Source organism: Sceloporus undulatus, chromosome 5 (genome assembly GCF_019175285.1).
Source record: "Sceloporus undulatus isolate JIND9_A2432 ecotype Alabama chromosome 5, SceUnd_v1.1, whole genome shotgun sequence".
NCBI classification, from domain to species: domain Eukaryota; kingdom Metazoa; phylum Chordata; class Lepidosauria; order Squamata; family Phrynosomatidae; genus Sceloporus; species Sceloporus undulatus.
This window is the reverse complement of record NC_056526.1, coordinates 165,665,136-165,683,255: the sequence shown is the minus strand read 5'-3', so window position 1 is coordinate 165,683,255 and position 18,120 is coordinate 165,665,136. Positions and strand designations below refer to the sequence as shown.

General features: G+C 38.1%; 2 protein-coding genes across 2 annotated transcripts in view; both read left to right on the top strand.

Annotated features, from left to right (window-relative positions):
- The first annotated feature begins 240 nt into the window (after positions 1–240).
- Positions 241–13,877, top strand: RRH (retinal pigment epithelium-derived rhodopsin homolog). The gene is made up of 7 exons (XM_042466595.1): positions 241–476; positions 5,337–5,527; positions 7,473–7,572; positions 8,447–8,600; positions 9,325–9,493; positions 10,610–10,788; positions 11,571–13,877. Exons 1-7 carry the CDS (start codon positions 371–373, stop codon positions 11,671–11,673), a joined length of 1,002 nt encoding a protein of 333 aa, XP_042322529.1. The 5' UTR covers positions 241–370; the 3' UTR covers positions 11,674–13,877.
- A 351-nt stretch (positions 13,878–14,228) lies between these two features.
- The window catches only part of LRIT3 (leucine rich repeat, Ig-like and transmembrane domains 3), a 16,199-nt gene continuing 12,307 nt past the window's right edge, over positions 14,229–18,120 (top strand). Inside the window, exon 1 of the mRNA XM_042470051.1 lies at positions 14,229–14,344. Coding sequence (XP_042325985.1) covers positions 14,229–14,344 — 116 coding nt within the window. The remainder of the gene's footprint in view (positions 14,345–18,120) is intronic.

Genomic DNA, 18,120 nt, shown 5'->3' with positions numbered 1-18,120 from the left:
GTGAAAACAGTGGGAGGTGGGATAAAAGCTAGAAGTACAAAGTGTGGGGTTTATGTGACTGCTAATCTCTTTGGTAATAAGGCCATGAAGCATAAGCATCTTGTTGAAAATACACACAAGCTCTGTGCTGTTCTTTGTTAAATTAACAAGCCTCTCCCCCTTTCAAAGGCTGGGAATGTAAACCCCTTTGCTCTTTAGTTGAAATCTTGTTGGGAGCTTTTCAGCAGGGAAGAACTTCTATAGTCTATTTTGTAGGGCAAGAATTTGCCTGAAAAGACTTGCTGTTGGTGGTGTTTTTTTAATTTCCTCTGGTGAATGGCCTTTTGCAGGTTAGCTCTGGAAAGTATTTTCCAATTTTCTTTCCCCTGCAATGTTTTTGAATGATTCCGCTAACTCTTCGGAAAGTGAATATGAACCTCATTCTGCCTTTTCCCAGACTGAACACAACATAGTCGCATCTTATTTGATAACAGCAGGTATGGATATTGATAGAACCTAAAATAAAATGGAATTTAGGACTTGAATTGAAGCATTGTATGTAATAGTGCAAAAATAGAAAAGCTGTCAACATGGCTCTTCCTGTCAGCTTTATCTAAATGTAGATAGATGTAGAAAACAGACATGACAGTAAAAATATATTAAAGGGCCGTACTCTTTGGTAAATACTGAACATACACTTTATGGCTGCAGTCTAATACATACTTTGGAAATAAGTAGTTGAGTGCAATGTAATTTACTTTGTAGTAGACAAAGGAGTCTTTTTTCCTAACCATACAACTGAAGGGATAAAAAATAATATTGTTGGCTCTCAAGTCTCTGTCAGTTATCTTCTGCATAGCAGAGTTGTAAAATTTCCAGAAATTCTGAAGCCATGTAGGTGGGTGAATACATTTTTTCTGTTTTTTTAAAATGAGTTCAAAACATGGAAAATATTGTGATATTAACTCCCTTTAAAATTGAACGTTACTTTGTTACTTTAGAAACAAAATACATATAATTTGGTTTGGCACATTATTATGTTTGGTATATTAATCATTATGGTTTTTCCAGATAATTACAAATTAAATTTGTTTTTAAGATGTTTATTTTTCAGTAAAATGGAACTATTAGTCTTGACAGTTTATGAGGTGCAGGCAAAAAACCAGAAGAAATTAATCAACATTTCTGTAACAAAGAAAATTACTGTCTCCTCTTGTCCTCCATAGTATTGAGAAAACAGAAAGCACTCATTTCTATAAAAAGAATTGATAAAGGAAACCTGAGACTGGGAGTTGCAATGGGCTGATACCAAAAGATATCTTACATAAAAGCCTTCCATAACAGTTCTATAATTTTTAGAATTTTTTATTTCAGGGGGAATACTCATAAGAACATCTTGTCTTAAACATTTGATTCATCATTCCAGAATAAAATATTCACTAATTCATTTTTCATTTTTCCTCAGAAAAAAAAAAAGAATTTCCAAATTACCAAGTTATTTATTTGTTACTACTTAACCAATGCTCTCTTACTAAACCTCTGAGTAAAGATTGGAAAGGCATGATATCTCAAAGATCATATCCCATTTTGCATTGCTCTCTGCCTGTGCTCCATTCTCAAATGACTAGGTTTGGCAGCCATGATGAGCCATCAACAAATAATGACCTATTTTTCAGCAAAGATCCCCTTTTACACAACTATGAAATTTACTGGAGCTATGATCCTTGTTTCACTTGGCAACCTTAGCCCCACCTCACATAGTCTTCCATATATTTTATGAGAGGTTATACAACTGCTGGAGGAAAAAATAAGCTTAAAGTTTTTGGTTCTTGTTTCAGTTGTATTTCTCACTTGCAATGGATTTGAGGAGCCTTATCTTCATATAGGATGTTGTGAAAATGATTGGGTGGACCAATGGGGTGCAGCTATGGCTAGCCCTTGGGGCCACAGGCCAGGTTCCTAAAATGGCCACCCAGAGAGTAGCATGAAATAGGATGGTGGCATACAGAGCTTATATCAGCACCTGGACTGACATGCATATGTTGTAGTCCAGAAGGGTTTGTAGCTTGCTTGCTACAGAATTCTTTCTTTTAAGATGTTTTTGTTAGGGGCAGCTGGTCAGGTCAGCATAAGGGCAGCAAAATCAAACTCCATTTTGTTCTTGTAGTCATGATGACGCTGGGTTTTCAACTGCAAAACAGCAAAATCGCCGAGTATTTGTTCTTTTAAAGCAGGGCTGATTTTTTGCTAATATTTTGCTCTAGCATATCATGGATGCAGGAGCAGTTGTGAAGTTGTGCAGTGGCAGTGGACAGAGCAGAAGATAAATGTTTGTTGGGTCCTTCACACTTTAAATGATGTTCATAGCTGTTTGCCACTATCACCATCCTGGCAAGACCAGGGATAGACGTATCACAGACACATTTGCATGCAAGACAGAATCTCTGCTACCTTAAACTATGCCAGGCAGGGGGGGTTGGCAGTTGTTTTTTTAATATTATTTTATTTACTTTAAAATAGCTTGTTGCCTATAATATAGCTCATTCCTACACTCATTTACTTGGGTGCAAATCCTATTGAACTCAGCTGAACATAACTTCAGCAAAGCAGACATGTATAGCATTTCCATTAGTTTCTGAAGTAGAGCTGAGAGAGAAGTGGTTGTTCAAACGTTCAATTATTATTCCCATCATCCTTAACCATTGGCCAGTTTGGCAGGAGCTGATGGGATTTGGAGTCCAACAATGTTTGAAGATTAAAATCTTCCTGCATTGGTGGGAATGGGTCAGTAGTGTAGTTTTCTTTCATGACATGTTCCTACAAATTAATAGAGTAGGAAGACATGGGACAATGGAAATCCAGTATGCGACCTTGGGCAAGTCACATCCTCTCAGCCTCCAAGGAAAGCAATGGCAAACCTCCTTTGAATATAAGTCTTGCCAAGAAAATCCTATGATAGGTTTGAGTTAGGACTGCCATCAGTCAGAAATTACTTCAAGACACATTCCAGCACCAACAAAATACTATGACATACTGGCTGTATTTATATTTTGTTTTAATGTGTGCTGTAAGCCACCTTGTAATTGGAAGAAATCTGTGTATACATGGCTGTATAAAAATAATTAAATGTCAGAGGTTGTCTTCCTTCCTACAATCTACCTTTTATTGCTAAACTAAAATTGCACATCCTGGAGGTGGAGTGGCTCTTTTTTGTAAAAAATAAATAAAAAAAGTCAACCCTACTTTTAGGTGCACTGCAGGAATGTGGGACATGTGGCCCTCCAGGTCTTGTTGGACCATATCATGCTTCTCAGTTGGCTTTGCTGGCTAAGAATGATGGGAGTTGCAATCTGGCCCAATCTAGAGGGCTACATGTTCTTCCTCCATGGTGGTGTTGGTTGTATGCCTTCAAGCGATTTCTGGCTTAGGGCAACCATAAGGCAAACTTATCACAGGGTCTTCTTGGCCAGATTTATTCAGAGGGGGTTTTCCTTTGACTTCCAACGAGGCTGAGAGACTGTGACCTGCCTACAGTCACCCAGTGAGTTTTCATGGCTGAGCAGAGATTGAAACCCTGGTCTCCAGAGTCATAGTCCAACGCTGAACCACGACACCATGCTGGCCTCTCATTCCATGGTACATTGGATTAGTCTCAGTTTTTTCAAAAAAGTTTAAAAATTAGTTCAGTTTTTAAAAAGTTCTTCCACTCACATAAGAAAACATTTTAACTTTAGTTGTGTATGAATGGTGCTAGATATTGCTGGTGTCTGCCTCTCAGGAAATAGGTCTATAAATGCTTTAGGCTCTCTGAGGATATTTCTCTTTGTCAGTGCAGCACACACAACTGAGTAGGAGTTTTCTTAAAGGCAGATCTTTCTGGATGTGGACAGTTTTCCTCTAAGTGAAGGATCATTTACCAGCACTGGCAACAGGACAAAATATACAAGATTTGTTATTGTCTAGGAGCAGGTAATGTTTCTTAGAGGCCTATTGCTGGAGTGCTTTGCTTCATTTCAAGTCATTATTGCTTTCATTTTTCAAACAGAACACCAGCAACAACACTGATAATTTCTTTTCTTAAATGCATTACTTTCTAAGTTTCAGTTTGCAAGAAAAATGTTTCCTGGTGTTTTGTTTTAAGAAATGTTGAATGGAGAATGCGTAGGTGGGCCTCTGTTGATAGTCTGAATGGCTTATGACAAAGAATAAGATGAATGTATAGGTAAAATTATGGGGTTTTCTGAGTGCTATATTTCTTGTTGACATTATAGTCTTGGGAAAAAACCTGACAGACAATAAGTAGTTGTTTCCCAAGAACCATCTGGCCTGCAGCTCTTGGTGTATGTAAATGTGGCTTATCTCTGTATCTTATCCCTTTTGCTGCCATGCTGGTACTTGATAATTTCTTCTAGGTTACTTATTTACTGATGTTATCTTACATGGTGCGGTGTTAGTGATCCTTGGCTATTGTTATCCCAGTAAATGGAGGTGTGGTGATGAAGTTGTTAAACTATTGGATTCTATTCAAATTTATGCATTCAAAGAAAAGTGGATGCTACTGTACACACACCTTTGACTGATTTCAAGACAAATTGAAGATTAAAAGAGCAATTTCACATAGAATGCATTTTAGTAATCTAGTTACTGGAATTTAGGCAGGCTGAGTTAGCCATATCCAGAGTTTCAGAATCTGAAATACTCCAAACATCCACAATTGTCCATGTGGGTGGCTGAGATAGTGACACTTTTGCTTTCTCGTGGTTTAGTGTACACAAACTTTGTTTAATACAAACATTATTTTAAAATATTGTGTACAAAATTGTCTTCAGGCTGTGTATATGAAACATAAATGAATGTCATGTTTAGATTTGGATCCCAACTCCAATATATCTCATTATGTATATGCAAATAATAATAATAATAATAATAATAATAATAATAATAATAATAATAATAATATCTGAATCTCCAAAACAGACATTTTGGGTAAGGGAGACTCAAACTGTAACATGTATGGATGGATAGTTAGTACAGGAAATGGCTAGTGGCTCCCACGTTGGTGCAGTGGTGCATCAAGGTTGAGCTTTAAAGGATCTATCCAAGGTGCTGAATATTATTCTCCTGATAGATTCAGTATCTTTGATAGCTCCTTTAACAATCTCCTTAAATCTGAGAGCAGATTCATGGCTCCACTGTTTTGTAAACAATTTCTTTTCTTTTCTAGAAACCCATTTGTAAATAACATGGAACGTCTAAAGAACAGTATCAGTGTGGAGATCTATATTGTGAGTTTTGGTGAATAAATGCATACCAACACTGTACTAATTCTTTTTTTTTTCTCTTTGGTCTTTTGACAGGTGTCATAAGCCTTCTTAGTAACATAGTTGTGTTAGGCATCTTTGTTAAGTACAAGGAACTTCGAACAGCAACCAATGCTATTATTATAAACTTGGCTTTCACTGATATTGGAGTGAGTGGGATTGGCTACCCAATGTCTGCAGCTTCAGACCTGCATGGAAGCTGGAAGTTTGGCCACACAGGTTGCCAGGTACTTGGACTTTAGAACCAAATGGTCAAAATGTATTGTATTTAACCCTGTACAAACTAGTGTGCACAGAAGCTGAATGAACCTCGACTGTAATTAAGTACTTTCAGTTTGCTGCTTTTTCTGAGCATGAATGATACCAGCACCTAGTGCAATCACAACAGTCAAATATTACAGGAGTGGCAAAGGTGACACCTCAACACAAGTGGTACTATCAGGACAGACAAAAGCCAATATGATCCTAGGTTGCATCAATAGGGGTGTGGTCAGTGGTTCTCAAACTATGGTCTCTGGATATTTTAGACTTCAGCTCCCAGACTTTCTGACTATTGGCCAGCTAAAGACTGTAAGATCTGAGGTAGATAGACATGAGAGAATGTGCACTTCAGGGTTTGGGATGAACAAATTATAATTCATAATTAATCATGCAAAGGATTTGTATGGGGAAAAAATCCCAGATTTAAATCCTCACATTTTTAGTTAATAGGTTAAGGCAGCAGGAGAAGTAAAAGACCTCTGTTTGAAACTGAAGAAAGATGGTGCCAATGAGAACAAACAGTAAGCTGGATAGACCATTGATATCAAACATCGACCTAGAATTTTAGGCCACAGTTCCTGTACTCCTCAACCAACATGGCCATTCATCCCTGTGAGCCAAATGCTGATGCAAACAACTCCATATATCATTAGCTTCAACTGTCCCAACTTGGTGGGACAGTCCCGATTAATCCTGTCATCCCACTTTTTCTGCTGGCTTTAAAATGGCCCAGTTCCTCTCCTCTTCTCCCACTTTCTCCCTTGTCCCCTCCAACTTAGTTCAGTTACTGAAAACTGAGATCAGCGTGCAAAAGTAGTTTGCACTCAGTTAACTTACCGGGGAGGGGGGGGGAGCATAGTTGGCTCAATCAGAAGCAAACTGCTGTAGCTTCTTGTGTATTCTTCCTCATCAACAACTTTTGTTATCTTGGCTACACATGTCCTAGTTTTCATAAGTAAAATGCTGCAGTCTATACCTTTATTTCAGCAAAAATTAAATCCCAGCAGTGCAGAAAGCACACCTAAAGAGCTAATGGCTGGGAGAAACAGGCTGAAGTCCATGAAAAGTTATGGGACATTAAATCTGTAGTTTTTCAATTGGCAGGGGAGGCTCATTGTCCGTAGTGATATGGCTACCACTCCATGGAAGCAAAAACGTATGAGTTTATAATTTAAGATAAAACTGGTAACAGGTTTGCCACTAGGTGTCTGCCTTGGGAAGCACAGAAGGAAGGGCTTCTCCTATCTCTGCCTTGCTATATACAGCTTTCAGCTGTTGTTCAGTGGTTAGTTAACTATGTATGAATGTTAACTATAAGAAAACATGTTTCTGGAAACACGGCCAGCTTATGTTAATGTATACATATTCTCTGTTATCTCTCCCCCTTTTTCTTTTCTTTTCTTTCTTTCTTTCTTTCTTTGTAATTATACTTTAAAAAATAAAAAAGTAAAAGCATGCACATAAAACAACAATCTAAACCAGAATTTTAAAAACAGCTGAAAAATAGCCAAAGTAAAGGCTGTGATGGGGATAACAGTAATGTAAAAGATTTAATAAGGACTAAAGGTTTTTCAAAAAAGTCTCTGCCTAATCTGAAAAATACTATAGTGTGAAAATGCTGGAGAGCCCCTCTTAGAAGAATTCTCTTGAGTGGGCTGCTGCCACCAAAAAATTACCTTTGCTTAGGTTGGCACATGTTTTAAGAGGAAGAATTTAATAAATATTAAAAGCACCTAAGCAGATCTTTCCTAAGATCTCATATGTTTACTAATGTTAAATTTGGTTTGACTCTTTAATAGTTTATTATATGAGAGAATGTTAAATGGCTCTATACACTACAGGGTGTAATGTCCCATGATGCTTGATAAGAGAAAATGAATATTATTAAATGATATCTTTCCCCAATTTCAGATCTATGCTGCTTTAAATATCTTCTTTGGAATGGCAAGTATTGGTTTGCTTACTGTTGTTGCTATTGATCGTTACCTGACAATCTGCAAACCACATATAGGTATGTTTTTCAATTGCACATCTAGAAAATCCAGGATAAGTTTTATTTATTTATTTATCCCAGTTATACTTTGGGTTTTTCTTCCTGGGTAAATCTAAATCTGGTATTCTGTAAATCTTGATTTTGCATTTATTTTCCATATAGAATTGCACACAGCACACACATAAACTAAGCTGATGAGTTCTTGTGTTTCTGGGAATGGTTGGAAATGGATTTTGAGGCTTAGTCTCACCCCAAACACAAACAAATCAAACTTCTTCCAGTGTTGTTCACTCTGAAATATGCCTTCATGCTTAGAAGACCAAGGAAAGATAGCAATTCCCTGAGATTTCAGCCTTTAGACCTGGCAATTAATTGATTCACTAGTGGCCTGTGGTCCAAATACTAAGCAGACCCAACACTGCTTAGATTATAAATTCATATGATGATTAATGTTTCAAAGTTTTCAAAGTGGTTTGGTAGTAGGTATGTTGTACTCATGGAAACAAGGAAGTCTATAAAGCAAAATATAAAAAAATGACAGCACAGGGGAAATATTATGCCTTAAGGCAGACATATGTCTATACCCTCCATATGTAATGGGGACTCCAGTTCCCATTATCCCAAGATAATATGGCAGATGATATTTTATATGTTTTTCTTTTTTTCTTTTTTGTTAAGGCTTAGATTTAGGGAGATCATTTCATTTTGTTAATTTTATGAAGACAGGTTATAGTGTGGATATTATCTAATATGAACACTTTCTGAAATGGTAATTACCATGTTTATAGACGTGTACATCTTATTCCAATTTTTAAAAAGTATCTTCTTCAATGCAGAATTTTAGAAGTGATTGGAAAGAATAAATAAAAAAATATTGCTTATTTTTTAATAGGTAGTAGACTTACTGCAAGCAATTACACAATCCTGATTCTTGCTGCCTGGATCAATGCACTTTTTTGGTCCTCCATGCCTGTTGTTGGCTGGGCAAGCTATGCCCCAGATCCAACTGGGGCCACCTGTACTGTAAACTGGAGGAAAAATGACATGTAAGTTTTCAGTTGTGTATGCTCATAGTCTTCTGCTGTATTTGAGTCGAGAGCCCATTATGAAGGACAGGTTCGGCTGGGCACATAACACGGGCTCACATTCCACTAAGAGTCCATTGAAAAGTTTTCCCTGGCTGTTCTCCTTCTGAAATCATAAAGAAAGAGGAGGAAAGCAATAGTGGAAGAAAGAGGAGGAAAGCAACAGTGGCTGGTGACAGTCGTAGGGGGTGAAAAGGTGAACTGAGCATGGGAAGGAGCCTATTACGCCCCAGTTCTCATGTCAGTGAAACCACATTATGACAGTGAGAGAAGGGGCGGGAGGAAAGATTGTCAAGAATAGGTTTTGGGTCTATGGCTGATAAGCACCCACTCCCTGGGGCGTTTGGAGCTGAAGAGCAGAAGATTTAGAACAAACAAAAGAAAGTATTTCTTTACACGGTTGTTGTTGCTGCACGCCTTCAAGTCATTTCTGACTTACGGCGACCCTAAGGTGAATCTGTTTTTCATGGCATAATTTGTTCAGAGGTGGTTTGCCATTGCCTTCCCCTGAGGCTAAGAGCATGTGACTTACCCAAGGTCATCCAGTGGGTTTCGTGACCAAGCTGGATATCCAACCCTGGTTTCCAGAGTTGTCAGCCAGCACTCAAACCACTACACCACACACAGCATAATGAAACCAGAATGCAGACAGGTTTCTAACAATGTTTGTATTTTTCACTTCCAGATCCTTTGTTTCTTACACAATGTCTGTAATTGCTGTTAATTTTGTTATTCCCTTATTGGTCATGTTCTACTGTTACTACAACGTTTCAAAAACTATGAAGCGCTACATCAGAAACAGTTGTCTCGAAAACATCAACATTGATTGGTCTGATCAAATAGATGTAACAAAGGTATGGTAATTTTGACAGAAGTACACTGAAATGCTAAAACTGCTGAGACACTGAGCAAGGCGCCCCAAAAATATATGGAATGTTGTTTCTCTCTCTATCTTTCCCTCCCTCTCAGTATGTTATGGAAGGTAAGAACAAAATAGGGTCAAAGAGGTCTTTCATGTGTTTTAGAGTACCGCTCCTTTAGCATTGGACCTATTGTCTGAAGTCCAAAACATCTGGAAGGCCAAAGGCTCCCTATCCCTTCAATAAAAATATTCACCAGCTGACCTAGATGAGTAGTCTAAGCAGTTTTCGTTTGGAGTTCCCTTTAGTCTCACTGATTTTACCTACATTTCTATAGGTAGGCAACCCCATGAATGGGACACCACCAAGACATTGGACGCTATCAGACAAGGGAAAATGGAAGTATAATCCAATGGCAATCCGAATGCAATCATGGGGTTTAACGTTATTGCGTGTTACTTCAGTATTGCTACAGTTATGTTCACATTGTCCACAAGTGTGATATAAATATTATGACAAAAGAAAGGTAGTTTCTAGCATACGTTGTTGATTCTCCTGAAACCTCTGAAGAAGTGTATATAAATGAATAACCCTTGAATAATAGGTTTATTTTTAAAAACATATTTAAGTTAATGTAGCAAATACCTGCAGTTTTAATATCTTAATCTGATTTGATATTTGTCAAATTTTCTAAGTTCAGTTTGTCAGCAAGCAAATGCTATGCATACATTTCAAAATCTCGCTGGACAGATATTTGAATTGAATCTGTTTAGCATAGATGATCAATTCTATTTCTTCTACAGTATAATCATCATCTGAAATTGGTGGAGTTTTTAATCGCAGGGTAGAATCGCAAGGTGAATTGTCCCATTTGACCGAAATGGTAGTACAAAAAACTTCTAATTTCATTAATACCCAAGTCCTAAATAATCTTCATAGAAATGAATCATTGCTGTTTAAAGGCCTTTGAAGGACCAGTAGTAAAAAAAACCAAAGGCAAGACAAACCCCAAAACAGACAGTTTGAAGATATGAAGAACAGATCAGAAAGTTACTACTATAGAATGGCATATATTTTGTGAGATTACCACATGTTTGTTCTCTTTTACAGATGTCTATTGTCATGATTTTAATGTTTCTAATGGCTTGGTCTCCATACTCTATTGTGTGTTTATGGTCTTCCTTTGGAGACCCAAAGAAAATTTCTCCTGCCATGGCGATCATAGCTCCACTATTTGCCAAGTCATCTACATTCTATAATCCATGTATTTATGTCATTGCAAACAAAAAGTAAGTGATTCTATTACAGGATAGAGTGGGGGGCTGTGGAACAGATCCTTTACCTCTCTCACAACTGGCTGAAAAGTGTTCCCTAAACTGTTTACTTTGGGGAACAAATAGCATCTTGGAGGGAGGAATTTTCAGCAAGGGGTCCCAATTTGGACCACAATTGTATGTTTCAGATTGTAGGTCCATAGCTATTTTTCCTCTTCAAAATAAAAGCTGCCACATTAAGCTTGCTTTCTAAACATGTGAGTAATATCATATGCCATTTCGCCCTTATATTTTGATTTATAAAACCCTTCAATTCTTTTTCCTGTGCTCATGCATTAAGGACAAGCAACTCTAATATGAAGGAGGCATGGATTTTGGCAGACTACGGAAAATGAGTAAAGATACATTTTTACCTTGCCCAAACTGATTCCTTCAGAAACTAATAATTTAAAAACAAAAACATCATAATTGTTTGTATCTTTGCATTGGTCCATGATCCCAAGTGTCAAACATGGCCATGTTTTTTCCTTTCATGTTTATATGCAAAGACCCCATTAAAAAAAACTCTACAAATCCTGCATGGATGAAAGGGATTTTTTATATTGAAAAATGGGCAAGTGGGAAATGAGAGGTTTAAGGAGAACCAGTGGCTGAATGGACATTAGCAAAAGTGATGACAAGGAAGAGGAGATTGTACCTCTGAGAAGGGAGACATTGAGGGCATCTCACCTAAAGGCTTTCTGAAACAGCTAGTATTTACCAAACGTTCACACTAAAAAGATATCTCTGCCCTGCAGGTTTCGAAGGGCCATCCTTGCAATGATCCGATGTCAAACGCGACAGGAGATAACGATCAACAATGTCTTACCGATGAGTATCTCTCAAAGTACCATTGCGTGAGGATGCTGATGGAAAAAAACCCACTGCCACTATGTTTGCTTGCTAACTTTTGCATGAGAAAACCCTGGAAGGAATGTTGGATCTGTGTTTTGTAAAATAACGCTGCCTCTTACTGAGTTAGTTGTGTACATAGCTAGATGTCTAATGGCTGCTGCAAGACAAGCATCAGAGACCTTACTTTCAGAGTTAGCCCTGCCATAGCAGAATGAGGCATCTGCTTGAGGTGACAGATGCTGGGGGTGGGGTGGGGGTTAGCAGAAATGGCAGCTCAAAAATATTGCTCCTGAATCCTCTGGCCATTCCCCTGTGTTGGAGAACAGAGTTTTACATACCACATAGCTTGTCCTGGTCCCTCTAAATTGTCATGCTACTCTCAGGAGTGGCAGAGGACACTGGCTCACTGACAGTGTTGATGTAAGGGTCAGTTCCTAGTCCAATTTGCTGCTTTATTGACAGAGGAAAGTTGGAGGGGGTTATCCTGTCCTTTGTGGCAAGCACCAAATGTAGGTTCAGTCCTGTTCAACTTCTTCAAGGCATAGGATGTCCTGCTGTCCACTGATGCCATGCCATCCAGTGGAACAAAGGAACATGTAGGCCAAATCCTATGCTTGGCTATTCTTTGGATGGTGCATGTCTAATGATTCACCTGGGTAATTTTAAGACCTGCACTTACAGATCTAATGGCCTCCTTCTTGTCTTTAACAGGCATGCCTATTGATGTTCCGCTCTCTGTCCCCCAGATATTTCATGCCCTGCAGCTGCTTGTATGTTACTGCTATGCTAGAGCAAAAACTCACACTATTTTACCACCAATGATAAAAAATACTTTATGTATATGCACTCTCCTGTTTTAAACTCAAATCACAGCACTATTGTGAATATAGGAATAAAATGGAGTTTGCTTCTGCTGGCCAGAAGCTGAGCAGATTTCCTTGGGAATAGATGCCAATTTGTAGTATAAACAGAAAATACATTTAAAGGTAAAAATAACCAAATGGGCACAGCTACTAATGTGGTGTAGTGGTTGGAGTGTTGGACAACAGCTCTGGAGGCCAGGGCTGGAATCCCCGCTCAGCCATGAAAACCCACTGGGTGACCTTGGGCATGTCACACTCATTCAGTCACAGAGGAAGGCAATGGCAAACCCCTTCTGAACAAATCTTGCCAATAAAACTCTGTGCTAAATTTACCTTAAAGTAATTATAAATCAGAAATGACTTGAAGGCCGTAGCAACATCCATCTTTCCCTGATTATAAAATGCTTTGGGAAATAATACGAATGAGAAGCTACTGGGCTCTCCAGTATCAGCCCTGCTGTGTTTCCATATGGTTATGATGGCCCAGTTGCTAATGCTGATCCTGTTTGGCACTGTCCACATGTCTTATGGTCTCTGCTGCTTCTTTGGGGGTCCTCTGGGTTGCATGCCAATGAATTTCATCTTTAAAAGCCAGCCCTTATTGTACCCCTGATTGTGCCATTAGTGTCCATAATAAAACAAAAGACTTTGGCAATGAGCGCTGTTGAACAGTTTGCATTTGTGTTCTTTTCATTGGTTATGAGTCATGTGTTTCTTGAGTGAAAGAATAAAGATTCAGGGAAAGCCAAAAGGAGAAAAAAAAAAACCCCAACACAACCCATAAGATAGTAAGATATGTTATATTTTTTAAAAAATGTTCATAATGTTCATTCTTATCTTGTTCCCTATAAGAAATTACATTCATGGACACACACACATACACAAAAGGTGTGATTTAATTTTTGTTTGTTTGTTTCGGAATAATTCTTATTAGCTTTAACTGGAAATAATCCTATGAGACAAAATAATTACTTCTGAAAAACAGTCTGTGCTAAAAGCCAACTATTTGACAGTTTTTAAAGAAAGAGCAAAGGATAAACAGTTTAAGTTTCCAATTAATAGGGGGCACTTGTCAAGATTATTGCTCTCTGTTGATTATTGGTACCATCTGCTGCTAATTATAACAATATTTAATTAAAGACCAGTCTGTTTAAGTTTTGTGTGTTTATCTCTGAATCTGTAAGGTAGTTTTATCCAACTGTTATCTGAGGTTTTTAAAATATTGACTTTTTGAGTAAGGCAGAAAAACATTCTTTGATCCAAGCTATTGTACTGCTAATACTGATTTTTTGCTGCATAAAATGTGTCCTTTGCAGTGCTCAAACTGTAAAAGAGTTTTTTTTATTATTAAAGGCTAAAGTGTTTTACTCACATTGTCTAGTTTTAACTGGAAAATGCACTTGGTGGCAGGTATTTATTTTATTTTAGTATTTAATTTTCTGTTCAAGCAGTTGTGCTTCAGGATGGATGCATTTTAAAGGTAATGCATTCTTCCTTTGACACAATAAAGAACTAATAGTTTCAACTGATCCTTTGCGGAATACATTTGAAGGTTAAGTAACTGGAGATCTCAGCTAATCCAGGGTAATCTGCTCTTACTAAATGGATGCCTACATTCACAACCATACCACACAGAGTGAGTGCCTGGGAATAAAAGGTCTTAGATTTTGGATATATCAGTTGTCTTGCAAGGAAGTCATGTATCTCATTGCTGCCATATGCATCGTGATGAGTTTTTTTGAAGAAGTGGAGAGTTTTTGCCCTTCTCAATGCACTTGCATTTATCATGGCAGGAGTGACGGCACTGGAACAAGGTAGGTTTATATTTTCTTTCAGAAATCACAATCGCACAGAAAAGCAGCTAATAGGGTTTAAAATAATCTCCAGTGGCAACATTTTTTTGGGGTGGGGTCGACGGTATTTTGCATAGGTAGCAATTCTTGTAGTGCATTACAATATAAGAGGAAAAAGTTTGAATACAGTATTTTGCAGCACTCGTATAGTGAAGTACATGAACAGACAGGATAGGTGGCCATAAAATCTGGTCTAATTGGATTGTGTGCAGCAATTAGTAGATTGAAGCTAGAGACTTCCTTGCAGACATATTCAAGGGATTTTCATACAATTCAGCCCTGGTGCCTGGAAGGGAAACTGCCAACAAATGCTGTTAGGCTCTATTTCAGAGGAAGGAACCACCACTGAAGATTCATTGCCTGAGAAAATCCGATAAAATTCATGGGATTGCCATAAATCAACAGGCAACTTGAACGTGCGCGCGCACACACATTTTGGAAAGAGCTTTTGAAAGGCATTTAATAAGGTGTTGCCAGTGCCACATATTTACATTAAATCATTCAGCAGGGAAGTATAGTAAGACATCAAGAAAAGACAGTATGGATTGCTTGTAACTAGAGTTCCAGTCAGTCAGCTCACCATGTGTTTTAATAGGATACTCTGATGTAAATCAGTTTCTTTCACCTGTTCTCTAAGCAACCCCACTCCTGTAACAGTGCATCACCAGTCTGTGCTCAGTGAGCATGCTTAGTTCTTTCTGGGCTGTTTTGAGGTAGTAGTTGGCTTGATCCAATCAGCTTCACTCTTCAAATCTAATTTCTTCCTCTGGAGGAAAAAAAAATATTATGATTCCCTTTGGATTACAGATACATGTACATGTGCTTGTGAGCTGCCATTTTGGCTCCCTATGGGCTGGTGTCCCAGAGAGTTAGGTTCCCTCTATTCAGAATTCTGTATGAGCCATCAGTCCTGTTCCTTTCCAAGCAATTATCTGACTGAAAAACCAAGTCTAGATAAAAGGGGCCTTTTCACACATCACATATAGCATTATGATTCCACTTTAAATAGCATGGTTCTACTCCATGGAATACTGTGTTTTGCAGTTGAAAAGTGAAGTATGTTGTGTTCAAGTTGCATATCAACTTATGGCGACCCCAAGAATTCCATAGGTTTACTTAGGCAATTAGTATTCATAGGTGGCTTCTCATTGCCTTCCTATTATTACAGTCTACAGCAATTCCCATTTCCCTTTCAAGTACTAAGGAGACCTCAGCCTGCTTAGCTTCCAAGATCAAACTTGATCTGGTGCCAGAGAACTCTATTGAGTACCTAAAGTGCAAATCCTGAGACTTCACAGGATGCAAATATGTCAGTAGAAACATTGTATAACTGTATAATCACTATATAACTGTGTAGTGTGAAAGGGTCTGAGTTGAGAGGAGAATATTTGAGCCTTTTGGTTTAGTCTGGATCAGGCAACTGAGGTCTATGGATGCAGTATGTTTTGTGTCTCCATAGTCCATGTAAATATGGCAGGTCTAATCATTAGAGCTCTACCAAGGCCTAACATTTTTTGTCTCTTTGTTTGTTTTTTACATTTTCCATGAACTCTGATGGGGCTAGATTGGCTGTCCAATTTCTCCATTTGTATAAAGTCAAGGGGAAGATCTGTTATGCATTCTGACCTATTATAGCATGCTTATTGTGTTACTAAAAAAAAAATTGGGCCTATTTTAGGCTGTGAGGGTAATTGATACATTTGTTCAGCACATTTTTACTATTTAATGTATATTATATTGGGGAAGGAACTGGCAAAACCACCTCTCAGTATTCCTTGCTTAAGAAAACCCTATGAAATTCATGGGGTCGCTATGCTGACAGGCAACTTGAAGGTATATGTACACATAAAAACACATGCACAACGAAGGCCAGAAGAAGGAGGTATAGAGTGCGGATAGTTACCAGAGAGATGGGAGAGAATGCGGGGAAAAGGCTCAGTCTGCCCTATTAAATAGCCAGAAGATGATTTAAGAATATTTGTCCCTACTCCCCAGGAAGAGGAAATGACTTGAACATGAAAAAAATACTACCTTTTAAGACTTTATCCCATTTATTATGCTGTTATACAGTCTACTTCACCTTAAATAATTGTTTCAGGTTTTTAATTCAATAAACTTTGTTCCTGTTCTTCAGAAATATGGCATTGTTTTCCAGATTGTATCAACACCTTCCTCCCAACATTATTGTCAAGACTCATAGCTGAGAATAAGCATCATTAAACTCAGTGAGACTTGTTTTTGAGAAGACATGGTTAGGATTGTTCTGTAGATCTCTGGTTTTTTTCTATCTGCAGTGGCTGGGAGAAGGAAATGAAATGCTAATTCAACTCAGTTTGATACAAATGTTTTAAAAATATTTCCCTTGGAAAATAAAGCTTAAGGCATTTCAGATATTTTGATACTAAATATCTTGGAGAGAGTCACTTTCTTTGTCATAAAGTTTTGAGTATCTCTGATGCTCACAGAGACCTATTGATAAGGCTTCAGTTCTCCCCATTAGGTCTGAAATGATCCTATTATGATCTTGTAGAGATAACATAGAAAGGGCCAATGTGGTATAGTAGTTTGAGCATTAGACTAAGACTCTGGAAACCAGGGTTTGAATCTTAGCTGTATCATGTAAACCTTGAGCAAGTCACACTCTCTTATCCTCAGAGGATGGCTGTGGCAAACCCCCACTGAAGAAACTTGCCAAGAAAACCCCATGATAGGTTCACCTGAGGGATGCCATGTTGGAAATGACCATAACATTAATGAAACTGCTGTTGTTTGCCTTCAAGTCATTTCTGACTTATGGTGACCCTGTCACAGGGTATTGCTGACAAGATTTGTTCAGAAGGGAGTTGCACCCAATGGGATTCTATGGTTGAGAAGGGATTTGAACCCTGGTCTCCCAGAGTCCTAGTCCAACACTCAAATCGCTACACCACACTGGCTCTCCATGACGGTGATCTAGCTGCAACATCTGTCTCCCCATTGATTGTTTGAATTAATTCAACTGGCTGGCTAGATGGGTATCCCCTCCCTCCATGCGCATCATCCTAAATGTGCACTGAGTGGAAGAGGATGACTATCCCAGTTAGAAGGAGTGTATTGTTCTTCAGTTAAAGTTATAGATAGCTTTGCTTTTCTACTGGAATCTCCAAAGTAGCTCAAGGTCCATGAAATTTAGTCTTTGTATATTTATTAGTATCTTTGTTATTGTGTGTCTTCAAATTGTTTCTGACTTACAGTGACCTTAAAGTGAACTTATCACAGGGTTTTCCTGGCAGTATTTGTTCAGAAGATGTTTTCTTTTGCCTTCTTCTAAGCCCGACAGTGTGATTCACCTAGTGGGTTTCCATGACCAAGTGGGGATTTGAACCCTGTTCTCCAGAGTCCCAGTCTAACGCGCAAACCACTACAACATGCTGGCTCAGTCATTCTAACCTTAAAGACAGATAACTTTGATCTCCAACATCTGAAGGGGTGTTGGAAGATTAATGAGCAGTTGTTGCTCAAAATGCAATTCATTTCACAGACATTACAGGCCCAGAGTAAGCTCATGTACATCAATAAACATGGAGAAATAAATCATTAAAAGGAACAATGCTCATTTCCACAAAACCTGTATATTACAATCTATATGCATAGATGTGATTTTAGAAATCCTGACTATAATTTAAATTGAAACACAATCCATCATCATCATCATCATCATCATCATCATCATCATCATCATCATCATCATCATCATC

Coding starts and splice junctions, on each gene's coding strand:
- RRH (XM_042466595.1), top strand. CDS start 371: ATGTTTTTGAATGATTCCGCTAACTCTTCGGAAAGTGAATATGAACCT. Junction 477..5,336: donor ATCTTATTTGATAACAGCAG/GTATGGATATTG, acceptor GTCTTTTGACAG/GTGTCATAAGCCTTCTTAGT. Junction 8,601..9,324: donor AACTGGAGGAAAAATGACAT/GTAAGTTTTCAG, acceptor TTTCACTTCCAG/ATCCTTTGTTTCTTACACAA.